The sequence below is a fragment of the Anas acuta genome, chromosome 16 (assembly GCF_963932015.1).
Source record: "Anas acuta chromosome 16, bAnaAcu1.1, whole genome shotgun sequence".
Lineage (NCBI taxonomy): Eukaryota > Metazoa > Chordata > Aves > Anseriformes > Anatidae > Anas > Anas acuta.
The window spans coordinates 15759268-15780637 of record NC_088994.1 but is presented as its reverse complement, the minus strand read 5'-3'; the positions used below and the strand labels follow the sequence as shown (position 1 = coordinate 15780637).

At 46.2% G+C, this 21370-nt stretch overlaps 1 protein-coding gene across 3 annotated transcripts; it reads left to right on the top strand.

Moving 5' to 3' along the window:
• Positions 1-2109: 2109 nt before the first annotated feature.
• RAD21L1 (RAD21 cohesin complex component like 1) lies at positions 2110-20150 on the top strand. Of its 3 annotated transcripts, XM_068700366.1 has the most exons (15): positions 2121-2231; positions 3904-4087; positions 7221-7588; positions 9113-9242; positions 10593-10692; positions 11108-11214; positions 11401-11586; positions 12110-12211; positions 13063-13176; positions 14514-14743; positions 16066-16168; positions 16487-16626; positions 17326-17412; positions 18137-18214; positions 19466-20150. In XM_068700366.1, the coding sequence occupies exons 3-15, from the start codon at positions 7445-7447 to the stop codon at positions 19652-19654; spliced, it is 1710 nt and encodes a 569-aa protein (XP_068556467.1). In that variant the 5' UTR covers positions 2121-2231; positions 3904-4087; positions 7221-7444; the 3' UTR covers positions 19655-20150. The 3 variants fall into 3 exon arrangements, with proteins under 3 accessions (XP_068556468.1, XP_068556467.1, XP_068556469.1); XM_068700367.1 differs by lacking the exon at positions 3904-4087 and having other exon boundaries at positions 2110-2231; XM_068700368.1 differs by lacking the exon at positions 11401-11586.
• Positions 20151-21370: the final 1220 nt, after the last annotated feature.

Below are 21370 nucleotides of genomic sequence, written 5' to 3'. Positions count from 1 at the left end.
GAGGGTTTTCCCCCAGCCCTCCAGGCCCAGTTAAGGGACAGCACAGCACGGCGCTGCGCAGCAGTGACAGCCTCCTTCCAGTCCAGCCTTTTGGGCAGCCCCCCCGGAATAGCGAGGAGGATTTCTGTGCTCACACAACGCAGGAGTCCAGCAGAACCTCCAACAGGTTCAGCCTCTCATCCCGTGAAGACCCCTCACTCCTTATTCAAAGCGACCAAGCCTCCCCCGGGGGCCTCCTCGCAGCCCCCAACCCTGGGGCACCCGCAGGAACCCCCCTGCCCTGGTGCTGGGACCAACCCTCGGTGACACCCTCGGTGGCATCTGCCCCCTGACCCTTTTTGTGCACCCAGACCCCGCAGGTTTTCTCCCCCCAGGGCACACGGGGATGTGATGTGAGGTTGTGCCTGGCTCAGGGCAGCCGAGTTCTGCCCCAGCCTCTGCTGGAGCCCAGGGAAAGGGGCCCGGGCACTTGTGTGACATGAAGTGCCTACACAAAGCCATTCAGGGCTAATTCCCGAGACCCTACAATAAATACAGAGCACGGGCAGGTGACACGGTGACAGGGAGAGGGACACAGCAACAGGAGGAAGCAGCCCATGAAGGCTGGAGGACAAATGCTGGGCAGAGGATGAGAAGGGGGGCACGGGCTGCGGGCTGCCCCCAGCCATCGGGGGGATGCTCTGGAAGCCCCCAACCACAATCAGACCCTGGCAGTGGCACCGCACGTAAAAATGACTTTCCTCTTGTGTCGGGCTGTCTGGAGGGATTTGTCTCCACGTGGAAACATTTGAAGCAAGTGATTTACGGGCTGGATTAAAAACCGGCGGCAGTTCATGACAAATACCACCTTTTGTGGGGCTGCATTTTCCTATGGGATAATTCTCTCCCTTTCTCAGCACCCCGCTCGTACCGATTTCTCTTCCCACAGGACGCCGTGCTTTAATGAGGCTTCACGTTTAATTCCCGAGATGCAATTTTTTGCCTTCACGCCGCAGACAATGGCTCCGGCGAGCAACACAAAGGCTCGGGCACCCGGCGGGGCACAGCTGCTTCTGGAAACCAGGAGAAGAAGCACCACGTTGCTCCGAGGCGCCGTGCGTTATCCTCTCTCCCCCAGACAGAGCACCATGGGTTTTGGGGCCGTTGTGGGGTTGCTGGTGGGAGCGGGGTCCCAGCCTTCGCCCCGCTCTCCGCAGTGGGGCTGGGGGGTGGCACAGAGGCAGGGGGCTGGCGGGGGCTGGCTGGTGCCACGCGGATATCGGTCACGCTGGCTGTCCCCAGAGCGGTGTGAGTGCCACCTCCACGCCACAGTTTTAGAAGAAACTATTGCTAAAAAAGGTCGCTGCTGGCAGAGGATTCGGCGCTTCGGCCCAGCGAGGAGCAGCCCTGGCTATCGGGAAGGAGCCGGCTGCTGCTGCCACGGGGAGCTCGGCCTCGTGTCCATGCCCGGCCGTGGCGTGGGCGTCCCACGGGTGTCTTGGTGGTGCCATCGTCCCGGTGCTGGTGGCAGGGGCCGTGTAGGCGAGCGGCATGTCCCCAAGCCGTGTCACCCCGCTGCTGCCGGCCGGGACCCCCACCCCAGAGGGGGTCGAGGCGGCCAGGAGGGTGCCCGAAGCCTCACCGGGCTGTGACAGCACGGGGACCGGGGCGCTGCGGGGGGAGCCCCGCTTCTGCCGGCGGCTCGGGGGGCCCCGGGGAGGCGCGGGGCTACGAGCCCGGCCCCTCGGGGGGCTGGGGCGGGGGGCTGAGCTGGCTCTCCAGCAGTGCCTGAGCCCCCTCGGCCGACACCCTGCGCATCCTCAGGCGCACCGAGCCGTAGGTGCCCCCGGCGCGGCGAGCGGCTCGGGCTCGGCGGCGAGCGGCGGCGGCGGCCAGCAGGAGGGCGGCGAGCAGGAGCCCTCCCAGGGCCAGCAACGCCAAGCCGGCCACGGTGCAGCGATCGAGGCGTGCTCGGAGCCGAGCCGCCCTTGCCTCCAGCCTCTCCATCTGCCTCGCCGGTACGGCCGGGTCGGGGCGCGCCGCCCGCGGCACGGCCCCCGCCAGCACCACCAGAGCCGCGCCGCTCAGCGCACAGCCCAAAGCCAGAGCCAGCCCCGGGCCCGGGGCCGGGCCGAACCCCCCCGGACCCCCTCCGCCGCCTCCGTTCCCCGCTGTCGCCGCCGTCTCGACCGGGCTCCGCAGCTCCGCCGCCCGCGGGGCCGCCATGGAGCCGCCGCCCTGCGCGGAGAGAGGTGAGCGGCGCGCACGGAGCGGGTGGCGATGTCCCCGTCCCCGTTCCCCACCCCAAATCCTCCCTCCCCGAGCAGGCTGAGTGTCCCCGTCCCCCCCCCAACCCCGAGCTGCTCCCTCCCTCCGAGCCCCGCTCACCCGCACCGGGCTTTGCCCCCTCCCCTGCCCCGTCCCCGCACCCGGGACCGCTCCCCCCGGTGGGACCCGGGTCCCCCCAGCCGCGTTGCGCCTCCCCCCAGGGAGCCGTGTCCCTGTGCCCCCCACCCCACGTTGCTTTCCCCGAATCGGGCTGTGCCCCCCCCCCTTTCCCCACCCCGGACCTGCTTTCCCCGCTCCGATCTGTCCCCTCCGGTTCCCCGCTTCTCCGAGCCGTGCCGAGCCGTGCCAAGCCGCCTCCCCCCGCTCCCCGCACCGCGCTGGAGCCCCCGGTCCCCGCACCCCCGCTGCCTCCCCGGTCCCTCCTCGGTTTGTCCCCCCCTCTCCAACCTTTTCCCGGCCGCCTACCCCCGCCGGCTGCCCGGTACCGGTACCGGTGGCTCGGGATAGAGGGCGGCGGTGCCCCGAGCTGCCGGCCCCGCGGGGCTCCCGGCGCTGCACGCACACACACACACACGCTCGCACACGTAGAGCCGCTGCCCCGGGGGGCTCACGGGCACACGCACACACACACGGTGCACACCAGCCCCGTTGTGCACCGGCACCGTCTGGGCAACGCTTCCCCACCCGCAGCGGGGACCCCTCCGTGCGCGCCGTGGACGCACCGGGACACCCCCCCCTCGTGGGCACCCCAGGGTGGGCTGCGTGGGGAGGGGTGGGGATGGAAAGGGCAAAGCGGTGGAGAGGGGTCTGTGCCGTGAAGGGTGCGGGATGTGTCCCGGGGATGTGTCCCATGGGGTGCTGGCTGTGCGCCCCACAACCGGCTGGCCCTGCAGGGGACACGGGGCAGAGGTGGGCTGGGGATGGGGGCTGCAGCAGGGAGGGCTCCAGCCCAGCCACCTGCTGAGAGCCCCTTCTAGGGCCAAACCTGACCCCAAATCCCCAGGGAAGCGTTCAGGGCTTGGCCCAGGCTTTGGGCCAGGTGTGGGGTGCTCCAGCTTCGGATGGTGCCAGCCAGGAGAGGTGGCTTCAGTCCCGCAGCCCCCAGCTCCCCGCCACCCCGTCTCTCGCCGCGTTATCCCATTTTTCCCAGAGCACTCGTGTTGCCGAACACGCTCCGCTTCTCTTTGACCTGAAACTGGATCCGTGCCCGAGCCCCAGCAGTGACCTGCTGGCAGGAGCACGCTTTCAGCCCGTTTGTTAATAAGACATGTGCTATCACAGAATTTCACAGAATCACAGAATTTTCTAGGTTGGAAGAGACCTCAAGATCATCGAGTCCAACCTCTGACCTAAAACTAACAGTCCCCACTAAACCGTATCCCTAAGCTCTACATCTAAACGTCTTTTGAAGACTTCCAGGGATGGTGAATCCACCACCTCCCTGGGCAGCCCGTTCCAATGCCTCACAACCCTTTCAGTAAAGAAATTCTTCCTAACATCTAACCTAAAACTCCCCTGGCATAACTTTAGCCCATTCCCCCTCGTCCTGTCACCAGGCACATGGGAGAACAGGCCAACCCCCACCTCGCTACAGCCTCCTTTAATGTACTTATATTTCTATTTCTGCTTCTGGAGCCGTGCCTGGAGATGGTGGTGCGGACGTAAATCCCGAGTGATAGCGGGTGGGCTGCTGAGAGCTGCCGGGAAGATTTGTCCATCACGTTGCCATCCCCTTCAGCACATTCACATGCCTTCAGCGTCTTCAGCAGCTCGTGTGCGATCGCACCAGTTGATGTGTGGATGCCACTGCCAGCACCGGGTGAGCTCGTGTGGCTGGCAGCCCCCACCCCGAGCCCCCCGTGTCCCGTCCCCTCATACAAGTCCTGTGGCCACACTCGGCTCCACCCGTTTCATGAAACCGGCAGGGACTCTCTCTGGTCTGTGAAATTCACTTAAAACTGATCAAAAAGGTCCAAAGAGCTTAGAGGATGAGCTTAGCCCAGCACATCGACTGCACGCGTCCAGGTGCTGGCTCTGGCAAGAGGAGGCTTGGCTCCTGCCCTTGCTGCTCCCCAGGTTAATGACAGGTGACGATGTTATCCTTCCTTGAGCATCTCCTGCATTAAACTCCAAAGTTTGTGTTAAAAATTGCCCCCTGGATAATTTTTACCCCTTTTCTTGCATTTTTTTCCCTCCCTTTATTTTCCTCCAAGGTGCCCTGCAAGGTTTTCTGCCTGCTTTAATTATTTGTTTAGCCCCACAACATGGCTTTACAGCTCCCCCCAGCTCCCTGCCCATTAGTGTTGCTGTTGCAGACCTGCACCACCCAAAAAGGGACCGAATCCGGCGCTCCAATACCTCCGACAGAGGAAAAAAGAGGGTCTGCTCACTCCCTTTTTCTGTGTCAGGGACATGGATACGCACAATTTTATTAATTTTTGTTTGCAGTGAGCGTTGTGTGGCTGCGACCCACCCGCTCACTCCTCCTGTCTCCTCTCCCAGTGTCGAAAGGCACAGGCTTCCCAGCACAGCGTCCCCAGGGACGCATCCAGAACTGGGCTGAGAAAGAGGCAGAATTAAAAATAAATGTAAGTGCATCCTGACATGTTAACCACATTTAGAGCGGCTTCAGTGCCAACCCACTCGGCGGGAAGGCAGAAGATGCTCAGAGACAAGTAGGTCACGGGACACGGATTGTCCCGAATCAGCAGGAAAAGATGGATCTGGAGCAGGCGGGCACGTTGTGCCACCAGACGGGCAGACGGCAGCGAGGACGGGAGGAGAGAGCGTCGGCACCGAGCTCAGCCACCTCGAATATTGCTGAATTTGGGAGAAACAGCAGTGCCACCGGTGTGCTCCTGAGCAGAGCAATGCACACCGTCATCCCCTGCATTTTGGGGTCCCCAAGCCTTGCGGTGCTGAAGCACCCGAATGTGCCCAGTCTGTATGTGGACAGGGATGAGCCCACAAGTGCTGGAGCAGTGGTTTAGGACTGGGGTCTGCGCCCACTCTGCCATGGGGTCAATGTTTTAGGGCGCTGCTTCTGCACCCCCAAACCCACAGCTGTGCTCTCAAGGACACCGCTAATGGATGAGGTAGAGCGATGTTCCCTGCACATTGCTGCTTTTGCTGTGCTGCTCCTGGATCTGCTGCATTTACTGGGTGGGTGCTGGACCTTTTCAGGGGGGGTGGGAGCGGGATGTGCAGCCCCAAACACTGCCCCGAACCCACCCGGGGCTGGCAGGGCCACAGCATCCCCAGGGCGCTGGCACCAGGAAGGGGAGGAGAGAGGGAGACAGCCAAGATTGATGCTGCCAAGCGCAGGAGCACAGAGAGGAGGGAGACAGCCAAGGTCAGAGGCAGCACTGCCAAAACGCAGAGTGAATCTGCGAGAGAGCTGGAAATAAATAGAAAGAGGAGGGAGGGGAGGAGGCAGCCTGGGAGACGGAGCGGGGCGAGGGGGTTGGGATGGGGCTGTGAGACAGGGACAGGCCGCTGGGACAAAATGATTAAATCGGGATGAAGGGGACAGCAAGCTGGAGCCCCGGGTGGGCAGAGGACAAGAGGGAAGGGGACAAGAGGACAAGGATGGGGAGAGCTGGGAGGGCTGTGGATGCAGGTGTCCCCTTTTGGTCCCCTCCAGAACATCCCCTTGCAGCACAGCCCGGGTGATACTGGTCCTGCAGAGGCTCCTGGCACCCACGGGCCCTGATCCAGCCCTGTAGAGGAGAATTTTTGTCCCTGCCTCTTGCTGCTTGCAGCATCCCTTGGCAGAGCAGGGCTCAAGGTGACACAGAGGACAGGGGCAGCAGCTGGGCAATTCGGGCACCAGCCGCTGGCTGCCACGCAGGTGGGGACACCCGGTGATTTAGGGGGAATGATTTATGGCCGGGACTGGCTTCAGACCCGGGATTGTAAATCAATTTTAGCACTGGGAAGGCTGGAGCTGACACAGCCTGGCTCCAGCACCGGCTGCAGGATGGGCAGCGCTGGGCGCCCAGGCAGGATTAATGGGTGTCACTGGGGTCCCCCATGTCCCCAGGGAGATGCCTGGCTCCAGGAGGGTTTTATGACAGAAAACCCTCTCCTGCCCTTCCTCCCAGCCCCTGATCCAGGCTGGGAAGGGGCTGCAAACACCCTGTGGTGACAACCGAGGGCTGATTTTTGTCAGCTAACAGCAAGGTGGCGGGGGAGCCGCGGGCGCCTCACGATACAGCTGCGGCTGCCACGCTGGGCTCAGGGCTCACGGGACTGCCCCCGGCTGCAGAGCAAAGCCCTCCAGGACATGGGGCAGGGGGTTTGAGGCTCGTTTGTCCCCCCCCAGCACCATCCCCGTTGTGCCGGGACCGGGCTGGGCTCTGCCCGCCGCCCGCCGCCCTCCCCTTTTGGCGGGAGCCGCCCTCAGGCCTCAGCCCCGGCTCCGCGGCCGCCCTCAGCGCCCTGCCGGGCACCGCCATCCCCTCAGGATCCCACCGAGGTCCCCCCCCGCTGTCCCCTCAGCGCCCCGCTGGGCACTGCCACCCCCTGGGGACCCTGGCGAGTCGTCTCCATCCCCTCAGTGCCTTTCTGGGTACTGCGGTCCCCTCAGGAATCCCCCCTCTCCTCAGCTCTCCTCAGCGCCCATCACCTCAGGACCAGGTTGGGTTCCTCCATCCCCTCAGCGCCATGCTAAGTCTCCCCAGTCCCTGGCAGCCATTTGAAGCCCCCCTTGTCCCCTCAGCACCCTACAGCCCCTCATGTCCCCAGCACCAGGCTAGGGACCTCCATCCCTGTCCCCATCCCCTCAGAGCCCCGCTGAGTCCCCTCATCTCCTCCACTCCCCAGGGCTTTCCCCATTCCACCTCCCGCCCTTCATTGCAGCCCCATCCCTCCCCAAACCCCATCCTTTGTGCCCCCCAACAAGCCCCTCGCAGTCTGTTTTTCCCCCGTGACATCTCTCCTTGTGCCTGCAGGTGTGCTGCTCCTCTGCTGCTGTTTGCTCTGCCAGCTCCAACCCACAGCTCCGGCTCTCCCTGAGGCCCTGACGGACATTTTCCCTTGGAGCTCACCCTCTGCTCACCCGCTCTCCCCTCGTGCCCCAGGACCTTTATCTGCTTCACCTGCAAGACAAGGGAAAAAGAGAAAAGCCCAGGAAAAGTGGCAGCAGAGGTGACCTGCGAGCCTCAGCCCCGACACCATGTTCTACATGCATTTGCTCGTGAACAAGCGTGGGCCGTTGGCCAAAATATGGCTTGCCGCCCACTGGGAGAAGAAGCTGACCAAAGCTCATATATTCGAGTGTAATTTAGAGACTACCGTTGAAAACATCATCTCACCAAAGGTAGGTTATTAAAGTGTCTTCTGGTAAGTTCTGGGGTAGAGCTGTAAATCTTCTGTAGGGAAGAGGACTCGCTGTTGTGAAGACTTAGTAAGACAAATTTGTGGCTGTTTCAAAACCAGTGTGAGAGATTCCTACTGTGATTTTATTCAGTTTTCACTCAGATAAAATCTCTGTTCCATTAAATTAAATTGATATAAATATTTTACTTGCTATTTAGCCCTTGGAGATCTGTGGAATGTATTTAACTACAGTATAAGAAAAATTTTACCACAACATATTCAAACGTATTTTTTCTACATACTGATGGAGCTCCGGAGTGTGCTCTGTGGGCACAGCTGGCCATGGGATTGTGGTAAGTGGGTTTGAGCTACTGCATGAAACGAGACGAGCTTGTCAATATCATGTAGTAGCACTGGTCTTTCTTCAGAGACTGAGTACTAGCTGCGGCTATGCGACATAGTTTGGGAACTGCCAAGTATTTGAGGAAATTTTCTCAAAAACAACAACAAAAAAAGCCAGCTGCTTAACCAAAGTAAAGGGACTGAGAAAAATACCACAAAATTGTACACAAACCATTCAAGAAGAATGTGTTTTTCTGATCTTATGATAAATAACCTTTGACATATCACAACCATCTTTGAACTGTCAGTGGAATTCTTCCAGGCCCACCATTAGAGGCAGATAAATATATAATTAAGCATAATTGGTGCTTATGACAGATTCTGTATTAATCCTCTGTGTACCACAGATAAGGTATGATTCAAACAAGCACAGATGCAAGCAGTCGAGTATCCATGACTCAGTCCTTGGCCTCTCTGTTGCAATTGCATCCAAGGGAACAGTAAGGAACATTTTGCACTGTCACTAATCGATGCCTAAGGAGATCCAAGGCATTCTGCTGGTGCAAGCAGGATTTTTATTTTTTTTTCCCTGTGAAAATACCTGCTTGGCAATTGGTAGTCTGATTTTCATTGTCTGCCTTGCACGGGTTATGATTAATTGAACTTTGTCAAAACGATTTCGGTATTATTATTTGGAAGTGTTTTCAAATAGTTTGTAGTCTTCTCTTTGCGTGCTTCTGTCTAGCGTTGGAATGGCCGAAGGGAGAGTTCTTGGTGCAGGAAGACTGCACAAATAAGAGCATAGTTGGTACAATGTCCTCTCACTTGAATAAACAAAGTGGCAAATATTAGAATAAGTGCAGCTACTTTCCTTTTCAAGATGTGTTACACTGTTCACTGGTAGTCAGCTGAGACCTTGTCCATGAAACCAGCATTGATTGAGGGCTTAGGCTTCAGCACGGCAATGCTTCGGGACAGAAGCAACTAGAAGTTCCTAGCTCTGGAAATTTGTTTGTCTGTGATCCTCTATAACAGTACAAAGCCTTGTTGAATTTCTTAGAGTTCTCTATTAGTGTATTTTACTATAATTCTGTTACTGTTGTGTAATATTTTTTATTTTTATTTTTATTTTTTGGCCAAAAATATTAACTCCTGAACAACTTTTGTGTTGTAAATTTCAAAGTTTACAATAGCTCTGCGCACCTCTGGACACTTACTCTTAGGAGTGGTGCGGATTTACCACAGGAAAGCAAAGTACCTCTTGGCAGACTGTACTGAAGCTTTGACAAAAATGAAGACAGCTTTTCGCCCAGGTAGGTACAGAATTCTGCATTTTTTTCCATCTGTGTCTTTTTCTGCTCTTATCTTAAAACTTAATTTTGGAAGCTTCTGTTAAATACAGCTTATTGATCCCAAAGGACATTGAATTTATTGGTGCCTACTGCCAAGGCTTAGTCTGGTTTATTTCAATGCAATTTCAGGTCTTTGACACCTTTAAAAGAAGCAGTATCTTAAACGGTCATACAAGAAGAAGCTTGGATTCAGCCCCCATTGCTAGATAATTAATTTTCCTGTCTAATGACACCAACAACATGTCTAACAATGTGTTAGTGCCAGATCTGACTGTGATTTGAGCTCTAGCCACAAAGCCAGCAAGAAATGAACCGAGATGACTGAATCCTTTTCAAACAGGCTGCATGTTTGTTGTTTTAAGACACAAATGGGGAGGCACTGTTGTCTAAAAAAAGATTGCAAACAGGACACTGGCCTCTATTGCCAGCCTTAATGTGCTTTGTGACCTAGCCTGTGTGCAGAATAGCAAATACCTACTCTACATGATTTTCAAGGATATGATGGAGATTAGTTAGGTAATGTTTGTAAACATTTGGAAAATGCTAGAAGAAACACTTGCAATAAATACATAGTATTGTTTTCAACAGTTACTATAGGAGCTGGTAGAGGACCACATAGCACAAGAACAAAAAACAATGGTCACAACTGCAGCAAGGCAAACTCCACCTAGATGTAATTGGGAAAAAGATCATACTTGAAATGGTAAAATGCTGAAACATGTTGTCCAGGGATGCAGTGGAAACTCCAGCATCAGAAATAGTCAAAAGTGACCTAGCTTAGAAATTAATTTTGTTTTGAGCCAAAGGTTGGATTAGGCGACCTTCAGAAATCCCTTCTAACCTGAATTGTTCCAGGATTTTCTGACTACTGCGTATTTGCAGCCTGGTTTTGTAATTATTTGATGCTGGTGAATAGTGTAATATAGACACAGGATAGAAAAATAAAACAGTAATTCGTTTTAAATGGTATGAAAGACTCTAGACTGAATGTCAGCTGAGAATCTTTCAGTGATGTTAATTAACTGTTCATAAACCCAGTGTATTTACAGCATTTCAGCACCTGTAGCAGTTTCCATCAGCAGCATACTCTTCTCTATCTGTCTATAAAAAATGTGGCTTCTAATAGATATGAAAATTGAGAATTTTAATTTCACTTTTGGGTCCTGTTAACAAACTGCCTAAACTTTACCTTTTTGTTCTTTATAAAGGCAGCATACCTTCCTGACGGCTTTATAGTCTTACTATATCTAGTTGGGAGAATGTTACTTTTATTTTATTGATACTTACTGTGTTTTGTTTTGTTTCTTTTAGGACTTGTTGACCTTCCAGAAGAGAGCTTTGAAGCTGCTTATCAGTCCATTACATTACCTGAAGAATTTCATGATTTTGATACTCCACTACCTGATTTAAAGTAAGTTCTTCCCTACCTTTTATTCATTATTTTAGTATTTTAAGAAACAAAATATATCCTTACAGTTATCTGATCAAGACTTGTGTGGAATTGTTTTGATTTGGTAACTGATTTCCTCAAAATCCTGAGTCAAACTTTACAAGGCTATGGTCATAAGAATTGTGCTTTTTGTAGAGTTCCTCCAAGTCCATTTAATCAACAGACCTTTACAATAAAATAATATTTTGAACTTATCCATCAAGATTTTCTCATTTAAAATTGTCCGAGTGAGCCCTGCAAACAACTTACTGACCTTGGGAGGAGATACAAAAATTAGTATAAATACATGCCCTAGTATTAATACTAGTTTAAATAGTGGCTTTCTGTTCATTCTAAATTTGTACAATGGTTTATGTTTGTTTGTTTTTTCCATCAGTGCCATTGATGTTGCAGAACATTTTACCTTGAATCGGAGCAGAGCTGAAGACATCACGCTTACAGAGGATTACGAAAGCAACATACTTCTCTGGGACAGAAACTTTGGTGAGAGAAGTTGAGAAATTAGAAATATTCTGTAAGTTAGCTAAAGTTGACTTTTTTTTTTAATTTAATTTGAGGTATGGGAAATCTTACAATCCTTTGAAAATTATTTGAAAAAATAGGAAATGGATAAATACGTTTCACATAAATTTATGCAGATGAAGCATCAGAAATTCTGTATTTATTCAGATGAAGAACCAGAAACACTAAGAAAACAGAGCTCCTTTGATGGCAGCTTCTTAATGAGCAGCAACAATCTCATGGCTGATCATACCTCTGCGAGCATAAATGGAGACAAGTCTGCACTGCATGAAGATGCTTACTGTTTTGAGCAGGATTGTTTTGGAGATGAGGAGGCTGGTGCAGATATGATTGGTAGGCTTTGCCACAGATTAACAGAATTTTTGCTACTTATCACTACATGATCATTTAGACATTGCCAAGTAAAAATAAATTAGAGAAGATAGTATTTTGTTTTATTTTTTTTTTTTAGAACTAAAAGCATTTGATTTATATTTAATTTTTAGTAATTTAGTTTATATTTTAAAGGGGGAAATGCTGCAGCATTTTTTTATCCTGGTTGTAATAACAAAGGCAATGAAGTAGCTTCTACACGTTTATCGTTTAGGGTATTTATGTAAACTGTTATAAACTTATACCTTTTAAACAGTTTCAATACCATACTTTTCAAAGAAAAGATGGAAATCTCAAAATTAAGACTAATCATAGAATCAGTAAGGTTGGAAAAGACATCCAGGGTTATCTAGTCCAACTGTCCTCCTACCACCACCATTACCCATTAACCATGTCCCTAAATGTTCTCCTTTTCTTACTGTTGAAACTACTTCATGACTACTAAGACTTGGCATGATTTAAAACTATGTATTTTATATTTAAGAAATCCTGCTGAGGGATGAGCAAAATGGCCTAATTAATGACATTCTTGATATGGAGGAGGAACTTCCTTCACCACAAGATCTTCCAGAGAATACCACAGCCAGTGAGTTTGCAGTCTCTTCTCCTTGCTCACGTGAACTCTCTGTTCCTGCACTAAAGTTACTCACATTCAGCTTTGTATGAATGGAATAACATCCCAAGTCTTTTTCCTTTGTTAATTTCTCTTCCTTTTTTCCTCATATATTTTTTTCACCATTTTAGGTATAATTTAATTTGGCCTAGGAATTCTAGATTTGTACCATGACATTGCTTAGAAACACTTTTATATGATATCCTGTGTTGGATATGCTTCAGATCCACTCTGCTGCTTAGGCAGTACGATATCACTTTGTAGAGGAGAGGAAACAGGATAAGGGTTTGTTAAATTTTGAACATTACCAACCAGCTTTTCTGACTTCATATTTCAGCTACAAATTACTTTTTAGTAGTTCATGCAGGTGCTCTTAGTCTTATTTTTATTGGACATTGGTGAATGAAGCTGCTGAAATATAAATTAATTTTTGAAAAGTGCTTCTGGAAAAATCTTTTTTATTTTTTTTAATTTTATTTTTAAACTTTAAATCTTCAATCCTTATGCCACCATTGCACAGTGACTTTAAAACTGAGTAATCTGGAACACCTTTAATGAGAAACCACACAGTTTAGTTCTTCAGTCTGTTTCACTACCTGATTATACAGCTTCTTGTGTCAGCAAAAGGAAGTGCAGTGCAGGACGTAAACAGCAGCAGTGTCAGACAGTACTCCTTAAAGTGATTGTGAGATTATGGACTCAACCATAGTTTTCTAATTCTGATCTTTTTTTTTTTTTTTGTCTGGTATCAGCCTTATATGTCATGAGATTGAGAAATTATTCCATCTTTTTTTAATTGGGCTTTTTGCTGGGTTTTCTTATAGTTGAATCCAACTGCGAAGACACTGCGATTCAGACAGAAAGCCATCTAATGAACGAAACAATACTTTTGTCTAAAGAAGATGAAGGATTTGTGCTTGCGCCAGTTGATGATACAGGTCAGAACTTGACTGGTTTTTTTTCCTGACAGACTGTTTTTTTGCACTGCTAGGTTTGTTTTTCTTCTTGTTACTGTAAATATTTGAAAAACAGATTATTCTCACTTTCATCTGCTGTCAGAGTTCTATCTTATGATATTTATTATACAAAAACAGTACCAGGTTGATCAGGATCATCTGATCTGCCCGTATCTCTGCTTACAGTTCCTTCCACATACCAAATCAAGTGTTACTGGTCCGCAGTTCTGCTAGCAGTGCAAGCCCAGCCTATTCATGAGTGCTACTGAAATTTCAGAACTTCTGTTGCCAGTGACATGCCAGTGATCCTTTGGGTGTAAATTAATGACCTTAAAAATTTCAGGCCTTTGTAAATTTTTGTTTCATGATATTTTAACTTTATTAAGATGCAAAAAGAAAAATGTTCCTTTTCTCCTGTGAGTACATCTAAGCCTCACCTATTGTGTTGGTGGATGTTAGCAAGTAAACAAGATTGTATTGATATAGTTTTTAGAATACTATACTGGAATTTTCCAGTAAAAGAAGATTTTTCAGGAAACTATGGATATGCAACCAATTAGTGTCTCTATTTTGTATTTACAACGTGCATCTTAATTTTATTGCGAAAGTATAAAGCTGACAAATACAGATATTAATTATGAGATAATGAAACCTGTTGAGTACATCAGCAATTGTTGGAATAATTAACTTCCTGATGGATTAAAGATAGCTCACTTGGGCTTGTTGGTATCTCATGTGTTCTCATTAAGTCATTATGTTCCTGATTCTTTAGTACAATATTCATGCCTTCTGTAATTAAACATATGGCAGTTTCCTGTACAAGAATACAAAGGGCAAACTTTATGGAAACTTTTGGAGAAATGTTCCATCCACCTGTAGTTTAATTTTAAAGCCTGTGCAGCTATTCGGGAGGTCAGCAACCTGTCGATTAGACTCACAGTGGGTATTTTCATGCTTAAGTTTTCTGTGGACTAGACCTTATTTATGTATATTCACTGTGTAACAGCTATCAATGAAAAACAGGGCTAGATCAGAAATGGGAGGCTGAAACACTCCTTCTGAGTTTTGAATATTGTAATTCCAAACAATAAATACATGGCTAAAGGGGAGAATTCTGTAAGTTTCTTCAGTAATACCCTTTCCTGCTAGGTAGTCCCTTCAGTGCTGAAATACATTACAGACAGGTATGTCAGTGAACTAAGTCACAGGATCAGGGATATATTGAGGTCAATACCTTTATTTATTTATTTATTTATTTATTTTTATTTTTATTTTTTTAATATATATGTATATTTTTAATAAATGCTTGCTCTACCTAGCTTTCAACCAGAGGAAAAAAAAAAAAAGAAAGAGGAAGTTGCTGGTGGATGCAGACAAGGAGCTCAGCTGCAGTGTTATATACAACCAACTTAACAACTACGTAGACATCCTTGCTACGTTAGACCTTGCACCCCCAACAAAAAAGACAATGGCATGGAAAGAATCAGGAGGAGCGGACACACTCCTGTCCAACCCTACACAGTCTGTGGTTCATGCTGAGCTACAAATGGTAAAGTTTTATTCCTTGTAGGTTTTTATTCCACTGTGTAGATTATGGGATTGTTGCACTTCTAAGATCTAACTGTGAGAGATTTTGCAGTCTTGGTTTCATGTGAACTCCAAGGAAACTGACAATCATCATTGTAAGTATCATTTTGCAGTACAGTTCGGTTGGATACCTAATGATTATTTGTGTCCTCATCATTAATTACTTCAGCAGAAAGTTCACCTGTAGAGCTCCTGGCTCCAGTCTTCAGTGCTCCAACATCAAGTAGAAAATGACAAAGAAACTTGAGAATTGATACTTCATTTCACATACCAGCACCTGACTGACTGTACACTAACATACCTTTTTAAATGATTTCTGACAATTTTGTTCCTTTTTAAATTGTTCTTATTTTATTTTTTGTTTCTGCTCTGTGATCAATATGGCATATCTTTCTTCTGCATTTACTTTAAAGGTACTTAAGGCCTAAACATTATTATTTCATCTTTAATTACTTTAGGAAAATGGTATGACAATCTGTTTTGTACTTTCCCAACTGGAGATTAAGCTTCCAGCTGGACAGCAGTCAGGAGACCTTGCCTTTCAGAACGCCGAGAAGTTTCTGATCACTATATCCCTTGGGCTAGACGGGTGGGCCAGAACACCCTTACCTGTGGTTGTAGACCTTACTGCTCTTGTTGTGCAAGAAAGATAGATTTGTTTCATGGAAATATGATCTATCAAGCCTTTCATGTCCCCACATATTATCTGACAGATCATTCAAATCAGTTATATTTAGGGCTAATGATAAGACAAAGAAAAGAGATCAGCTTGTACACAAGGTGATACAGAAAGATACGCTGTAAACCATGCGCAGCAGCCTCGTGTTAATCACGCTGTTTCTTCTGCTGTATAGCTGAGAGCTCAGAGACAGGTTCTCCAGGCAAACAGTTCTGCAGGTTCGTTAGAGCAGAGCAGCTTCACCTCTTAGAGTCGAGATGCAGAATTACAACTTGCTCTTTACGAGGAGGAAAAATACTCTCACACCGGTACATGTGGAGAGCAATCAAAACTCAGATAAATGTGGATATTTCCTTCTTTCTTCCCTCCTTACTGTCTAGCATCAGGGAAAAAATGATCCTAGCTGTTCCTAAGACGATTTTGTGGATTTCACTGCCAAAGTTGAAGCTGCAAAAGGCTATTACTTTAAAAAAATGCAGATTTAAATTCTCTAAATTCTGGGTTGCAGTAATATACAGTCCATATTCATACCTTTGTTTTGGTGCTTGCAAATAATGATCCAACTTTATAGCCTGAAAGTAAAAAATAAAAGTAATTCTTTCCAGTTTTTTGCAACATGCTTTGAGAGTCGTGGATTTAAGATGGCAAGAAATGTAATGCAGGTGGAGTCTGAAATGGAAGAAACAAGAAAAGAACAAGATACCTCAGGTAACAGTTTAATTCTAGTGCTGCAACATTATCTATTGACAAATATTATCTAGTTTATATGTTTCAGACACATGCACGGTGTGCACACACACTTTGTGTGCAGTATTCTATGAATCGTAGGCCAAATAAGTTGAAATGTTAATGAAATTGGCTATGTTAATTATAAAAAGAGAAGGTTGTGTAAGTATTTTTTTTATTATTATTATTTTTAAGGACAGAGATTAACAGTTGTTTCCTCTTAAGCCTTTGGGATTTTTTTGCTGTTGTTTTTGTTTTTGTTTTTTCATCTTCTTTATTTATTTATTTTTGTTAATACAGAAATGCTGATAATAGAAGAACCAAGTTCCCTGCAGCAGTCAGCTCATTCAGAGACTGAGAGAAAAATTAGAAATGATTCATTTGTAATGACATCACAGAGTAACAGAAATGAAACTGATAATAACTTTGGCGAAATTCTAGTGAGCAGTTTCCATAAATTTTACAGACCTAAATGTATTTATTTTTTTCATTTTATGTTAGGATTCCATTTAAAAGAAATTAAGAATTTATTGATATATGTTTGAAAAGCCTGTTACAGAGACAGCCAGTATAGCATTAATTAGCTTGTGTTGGGAAAGTTTTATTTATAAGCACTTTGGCAGACTCTCACAATGAATGAACTGTTAATTAAAATATATATTCATCCGTATAGGTTACACTGAGTATAATTGGAACTTTAATATAAAATATAACCTGTACTGAAAATATATTTTATCATTTCTAAAGGTAATTATTCTTTTATTGTCTCAAATTGAGAAAAACAAACAAACAAACAAACAAACAAACAAATACAATAAGAAATGATCTATTTCTGCCATCTTTATTTAGGCTAAAGAGAAGGGGAGTTTTTAGAGAATAGAAGACTCTCCAAGGTTGACAAGGACTGACAAAACTGGCCCCAATGTCAACAGAAAATTTAAGGCCTGTGCCTGAACAGAGTCCATATTTGTAGGATAAATACAGTAGCAAAGACCTTTCCTATTTGAGAAAAGATGTGGTAGAAATCATTTTGGAAAACATTTATTATATATATATATATTTTTTAAGCAGAATTATGTAATAGAGAATGATACTGTATGCAAAAATTGTAATGCCAATTGATCTTTCTGTTCTAACAGCAGGATGCAATGGCTTTCTCTGAGAGCTCCTCATTTGTGAATAATTCACTGGGCCAGGAAGCTCCGACACAGCAAGCTGAGTTAAATGTATGTGCACTCAAAGCTGGTAGTTCTCACTTATTTCAGAACAGAACTACATTATTTCACAGAAACATTAAAAAAAAAAAAAAAAATTTCATGAATTTGCAGTGAATTTTGGTGTGCTCACAATCTTTAATACATATTTTGCCAAACATTTTAATAGCTTGGTAATCAGGGATGGATGTACTCTTATCTTCAGAGGTTACAGATTCATTGAGGAAAACAGCTCCTTATTTAGAAACTTATTTAGAAATTGTGCTTCCATGTAAGAAGGAAACTTTCTGAACTTACTGACTGCGAGGATACTCAGACACTGAAAACTCTGGAGTTGTCTCCAGGCAACCGCAGAGGCTAAGTCCAAAACCTAAAGCTGAATTTTTGAACATCTTTTTTTGACTCCTAACCACTACAAATCCTGTCAGAATCCCAGTTACACAGAGTGGTCTCTTATTGTGAAGCTGCCTACCTGGGGCTCACTGGGACCAGTTTCGTAGTGCATAATGTGGTTTTGCACCTGATATCTCTAGTTGTAGCAGAAAAAAACATGGTTAACATTCTTTTCTCTCTGTTTCACAAAACCTGCAGAGGTGTCAGAAGTCCCACATAATCTGTGTATGGCCATCAGAGTGCCCAGATTCAGCTGAATTTTCAATTAAGCTAGAACTCTTGTCCTTTTTTGGTGTTTGACTTTTTACTCATGCTGTCTAACTTTCTGTTTTATTTCCTACAGGATCTAGCAATGAAAAACAAAAGCAAAGAAGAAATTAAGCAGAGCAAAAGAACTCTTCAGTTCTTAAAAACTTTACAGGTAACAGTAGTGGCTTTTGTAATCAACACCAAACACAGCTATCGATTTCAGTTGGATGAAGTCAGAAAACCTCCTGCTTATACCATTTAGCATATTGCTGCATGTCATGTGCAGTGTGTAGCTGGCTTTTATTGGCTGTTTATGTAGAAAACCAGGATTCTGAGTGCCTGACACGATGTCCACTCTCCCACAGCTGCTGGAATCACTAGAATTTTCTGAACTGTTGTTTTCACAGCAGCGTTTGCTGTACTGCTAAGCCCTTGTTTTCTTCCTTCTATGAGGTTGCTCTAGAGCATCGCTACAAAGCCCAGTTCCTAGCTGCCCACAGGTTTGCCAGATCTCTGCTGTGCACTGCAGGGTGGCTTCATTTGGCTGTTCATCTGCTTGAGCTGTTTCTGAGTTTAAGGCTATGGAAACGAGTGATAGTTATGCTACAAAGAAAGCTGGTAACCCCTTGAGAGAGCTTTTAATGCCCCAGTGCTTTCAAGGTGCTTCAAAATTATCAGGGAGGGTAGTCTTTGTGTCAGGGAGTCTTATTCTACCTTTCCTGCAGAAATCATTTCAAAAGTGGTGAAGCTGTAAGGAATGATTCAGTATCAACAAGATATTAACAGGCAGCTTGGAGGCAGCACTGTCTGGCCTGATGGTGAATGTTCAAACCCTCGCCCTGTCATCTCAATGCTGAGCTTCTGCCAAAGCAAAATCCACCAAACTACACTCCAAGCCCAGCTTTTCCCCAGTGCTAGAGTTCGACTCGGCAGCCTTCTTGTTCTTTTAATTATTCTATGTGAATATTTTTCAAAGGTTGAGTGCAACACCCACAAATAACTACTTACATATATGTGCAGCCCTTAAAAGCCAGGCAATAATAACAGTTAATTATCTGTGACTGAAATTGTCTATAGATGGTATTCCGAAGAGCAGGGTATGCAATGATTTTTATAGTTTTGAATCATGAAAACCATTACAGCTTGCATCGTATGCCTCGGTGCTGTTTCATTGAACTCAGTAGAACTGTGGGCATATGTAGATGTTAGTAACATATGTAGGTGCTAGCAATATTATGGCAATAAAATGTTAAGAGCCGCTATGTAAATGTAAATGCCAAGGTAAGATCCTGTTCTAGGCCTTCAACCAGGAAACCATCACTCTGAGCAACCCTCTTCAATTTAGACTTGATGAGATCCATTTAATTTTTTTTTCTAGCAGTTAAACTGACCCAACTGAATTTCTTTTTAATTCCTTCTGCAGCACCTGAACAAATCAGGAGTGAATTCCTTCAGCTTACGGGAGCTCTGCCGGAAAAATAACCGGAAAGAAGTTGCGGCCAAGTTCTACATCTTCCTCGTTCTGAAGAAACAGCTCGTTATCGAGCTCGCTCAGAGCGCTCCATTCGCAGACATTACAGCCACCGCCGGCCGAATGTTCAATGCTTACTGAAATCACACAGTGTTCAGATAAGCTAATAGAAAGATGTTTTTTTTTTTAGAAAATACTTTTCGTGAAAAAATTAAAGTCCTGTCAAACCACGGTGAACTCAGCAGAGCTTCCCCTCATTTATGTGACCTCTCAGGACTGCAAAGTAACTACCATGGGCAGGCGTGCTGCTGCAGCACTGGGTACCCAGGTGGTCACTACAACCTTTACTCTTACATGCGTGTTTCTAAAATGAGCAGTTACTTACTCTGTTGATATTAGATAGCAAAAATACATATTCCATGTAAGACATTTACATTATGAAGGGCTTCATGGAAGTTCTTTAAAGCCTTTCTTAGAGTCCGGCTTTGGAAACTAAATTATTTTTTTTTGCAGGGCTCATGTGTGTTAATTGTCTTACTCCATCAGTAAGAGAAAAGAAATCTGTCAAACTATATTTATCAAAATCTTTAGTCTATTTAAAAGTATTTCTTTCAAATAAATAATTTATTTCAAAGAATGTTCAGTTTTTGATGTTTTAAGGTCTAACAAGCTACTGTCTCCAGCATTATCTTCATGTCTTGAGATAGACAATTATGTTGTCCTTGAAGTCATGCAAGCATCAGGAAGAAATCCTACTTCCTAGAAATCCTGCAATTTTGGATTTTGTGGAGCAAATTTACATAAAGACTCACAGTTCTATTTATGTGTAGATAGATGTATTTAGAAAAAGATGTTGAACTGAAATATTATTAATCCTTGTCACTTTTAATCTAATTTATGGGAAGTTTTAACACCTTTACTGTCATTTTGTAAAGATAGCATTTTTCCTGTGGTGAAAGCAGGTTAACGGAGCCTGCTCAGCACGGAATGCTTTGTACGTTTGGTGCTCCACGCAAGGTGTCACAGTGCTTTGGGTATGTTGACGTCTCTTTATATGAAATCAATAAAAATCAAACAAAGATGTTTCCTTAGCTCACTGGTGTTTGTTCTGAAGGCTCAGAACTGGCAGCCACGTAGCTGTTGTTCGGGTTTCCCTTCTCAGCGTTTGCTGTGATGTTCTTAAAATTCAAACGGGCGGATGCAATTGTCCTCCTGACTTTCCAGATGTGTGTTTTGGTTACACCCCGGTGTGTCTAGTCATGCCAACATGCAGAGCTCCCTGCCGTGCGCTAATTTGTTTGTATATGTGGGGTTTAGGGAATAGGAGGAAGAGCAGCCCTCACTGATTTCAATGTCTCTATTTACAGGGATAAAAAAAATAAGCTTTAAAATTACTTAAGATTTGCCCTGGGCAGGAAGGGATGAGCTGGGGTGTTTGGTTGGCTGATGGAGGGATGTTGGTTCAGCTTTTTTTATTTTTTCCATTTTCGACTGTTTGACAAAATAAGTAATAAAAACCTTCGCTGTTGTTCTGTCATGGGTTACTTTTCTGGGTGCAAGGGAGGGAAAAATGAACCAGTTTGGGGAAACTTTTCCATTCTCTGGGAAAGAAACCAAATTTTCCTTTTCTGACTTAACAGGATTCAAGTTCTGCTCTGCTCTTTAACACCGCAGAAATCGGTGCAGCATTTTTCAACCCCAGAAGGAATCTGAAATGAACGTGCACCTCACACCAGAGCTGCTGCCATTGCCACGATAGCGAGAGGAGCTCCGGTGGCAGCAGATGTGGTAATTCATTAATTTTGTCTTTTGGGGGGGCCAGGCTGTGCATGGCGTTCAGTGGGAAACCCAGAAACA

Coding starts and splice junctions, on each gene's coding strand:
- RAD21L1 (XM_068700367.1), top strand. CDS start 7,445: ATGTTCTACATGCATTTGCTCGTGAACAAGCGTGGGCCGTTGGCCAAA. Junction 10,693..11,107: donor ACTCCACTACCTGATTTAAA/GTAAGTTCTTCC, acceptor TTTTTCCATCAG/TGCCATTGATGTTGCAGAAC. Junction 17,413..18,136: donor CACAGCAAGCTGAGTTAAAT/GTATGTGCACTC, acceptor TATTTCCTACAG/GATCTAGCAATGAAAAACAA.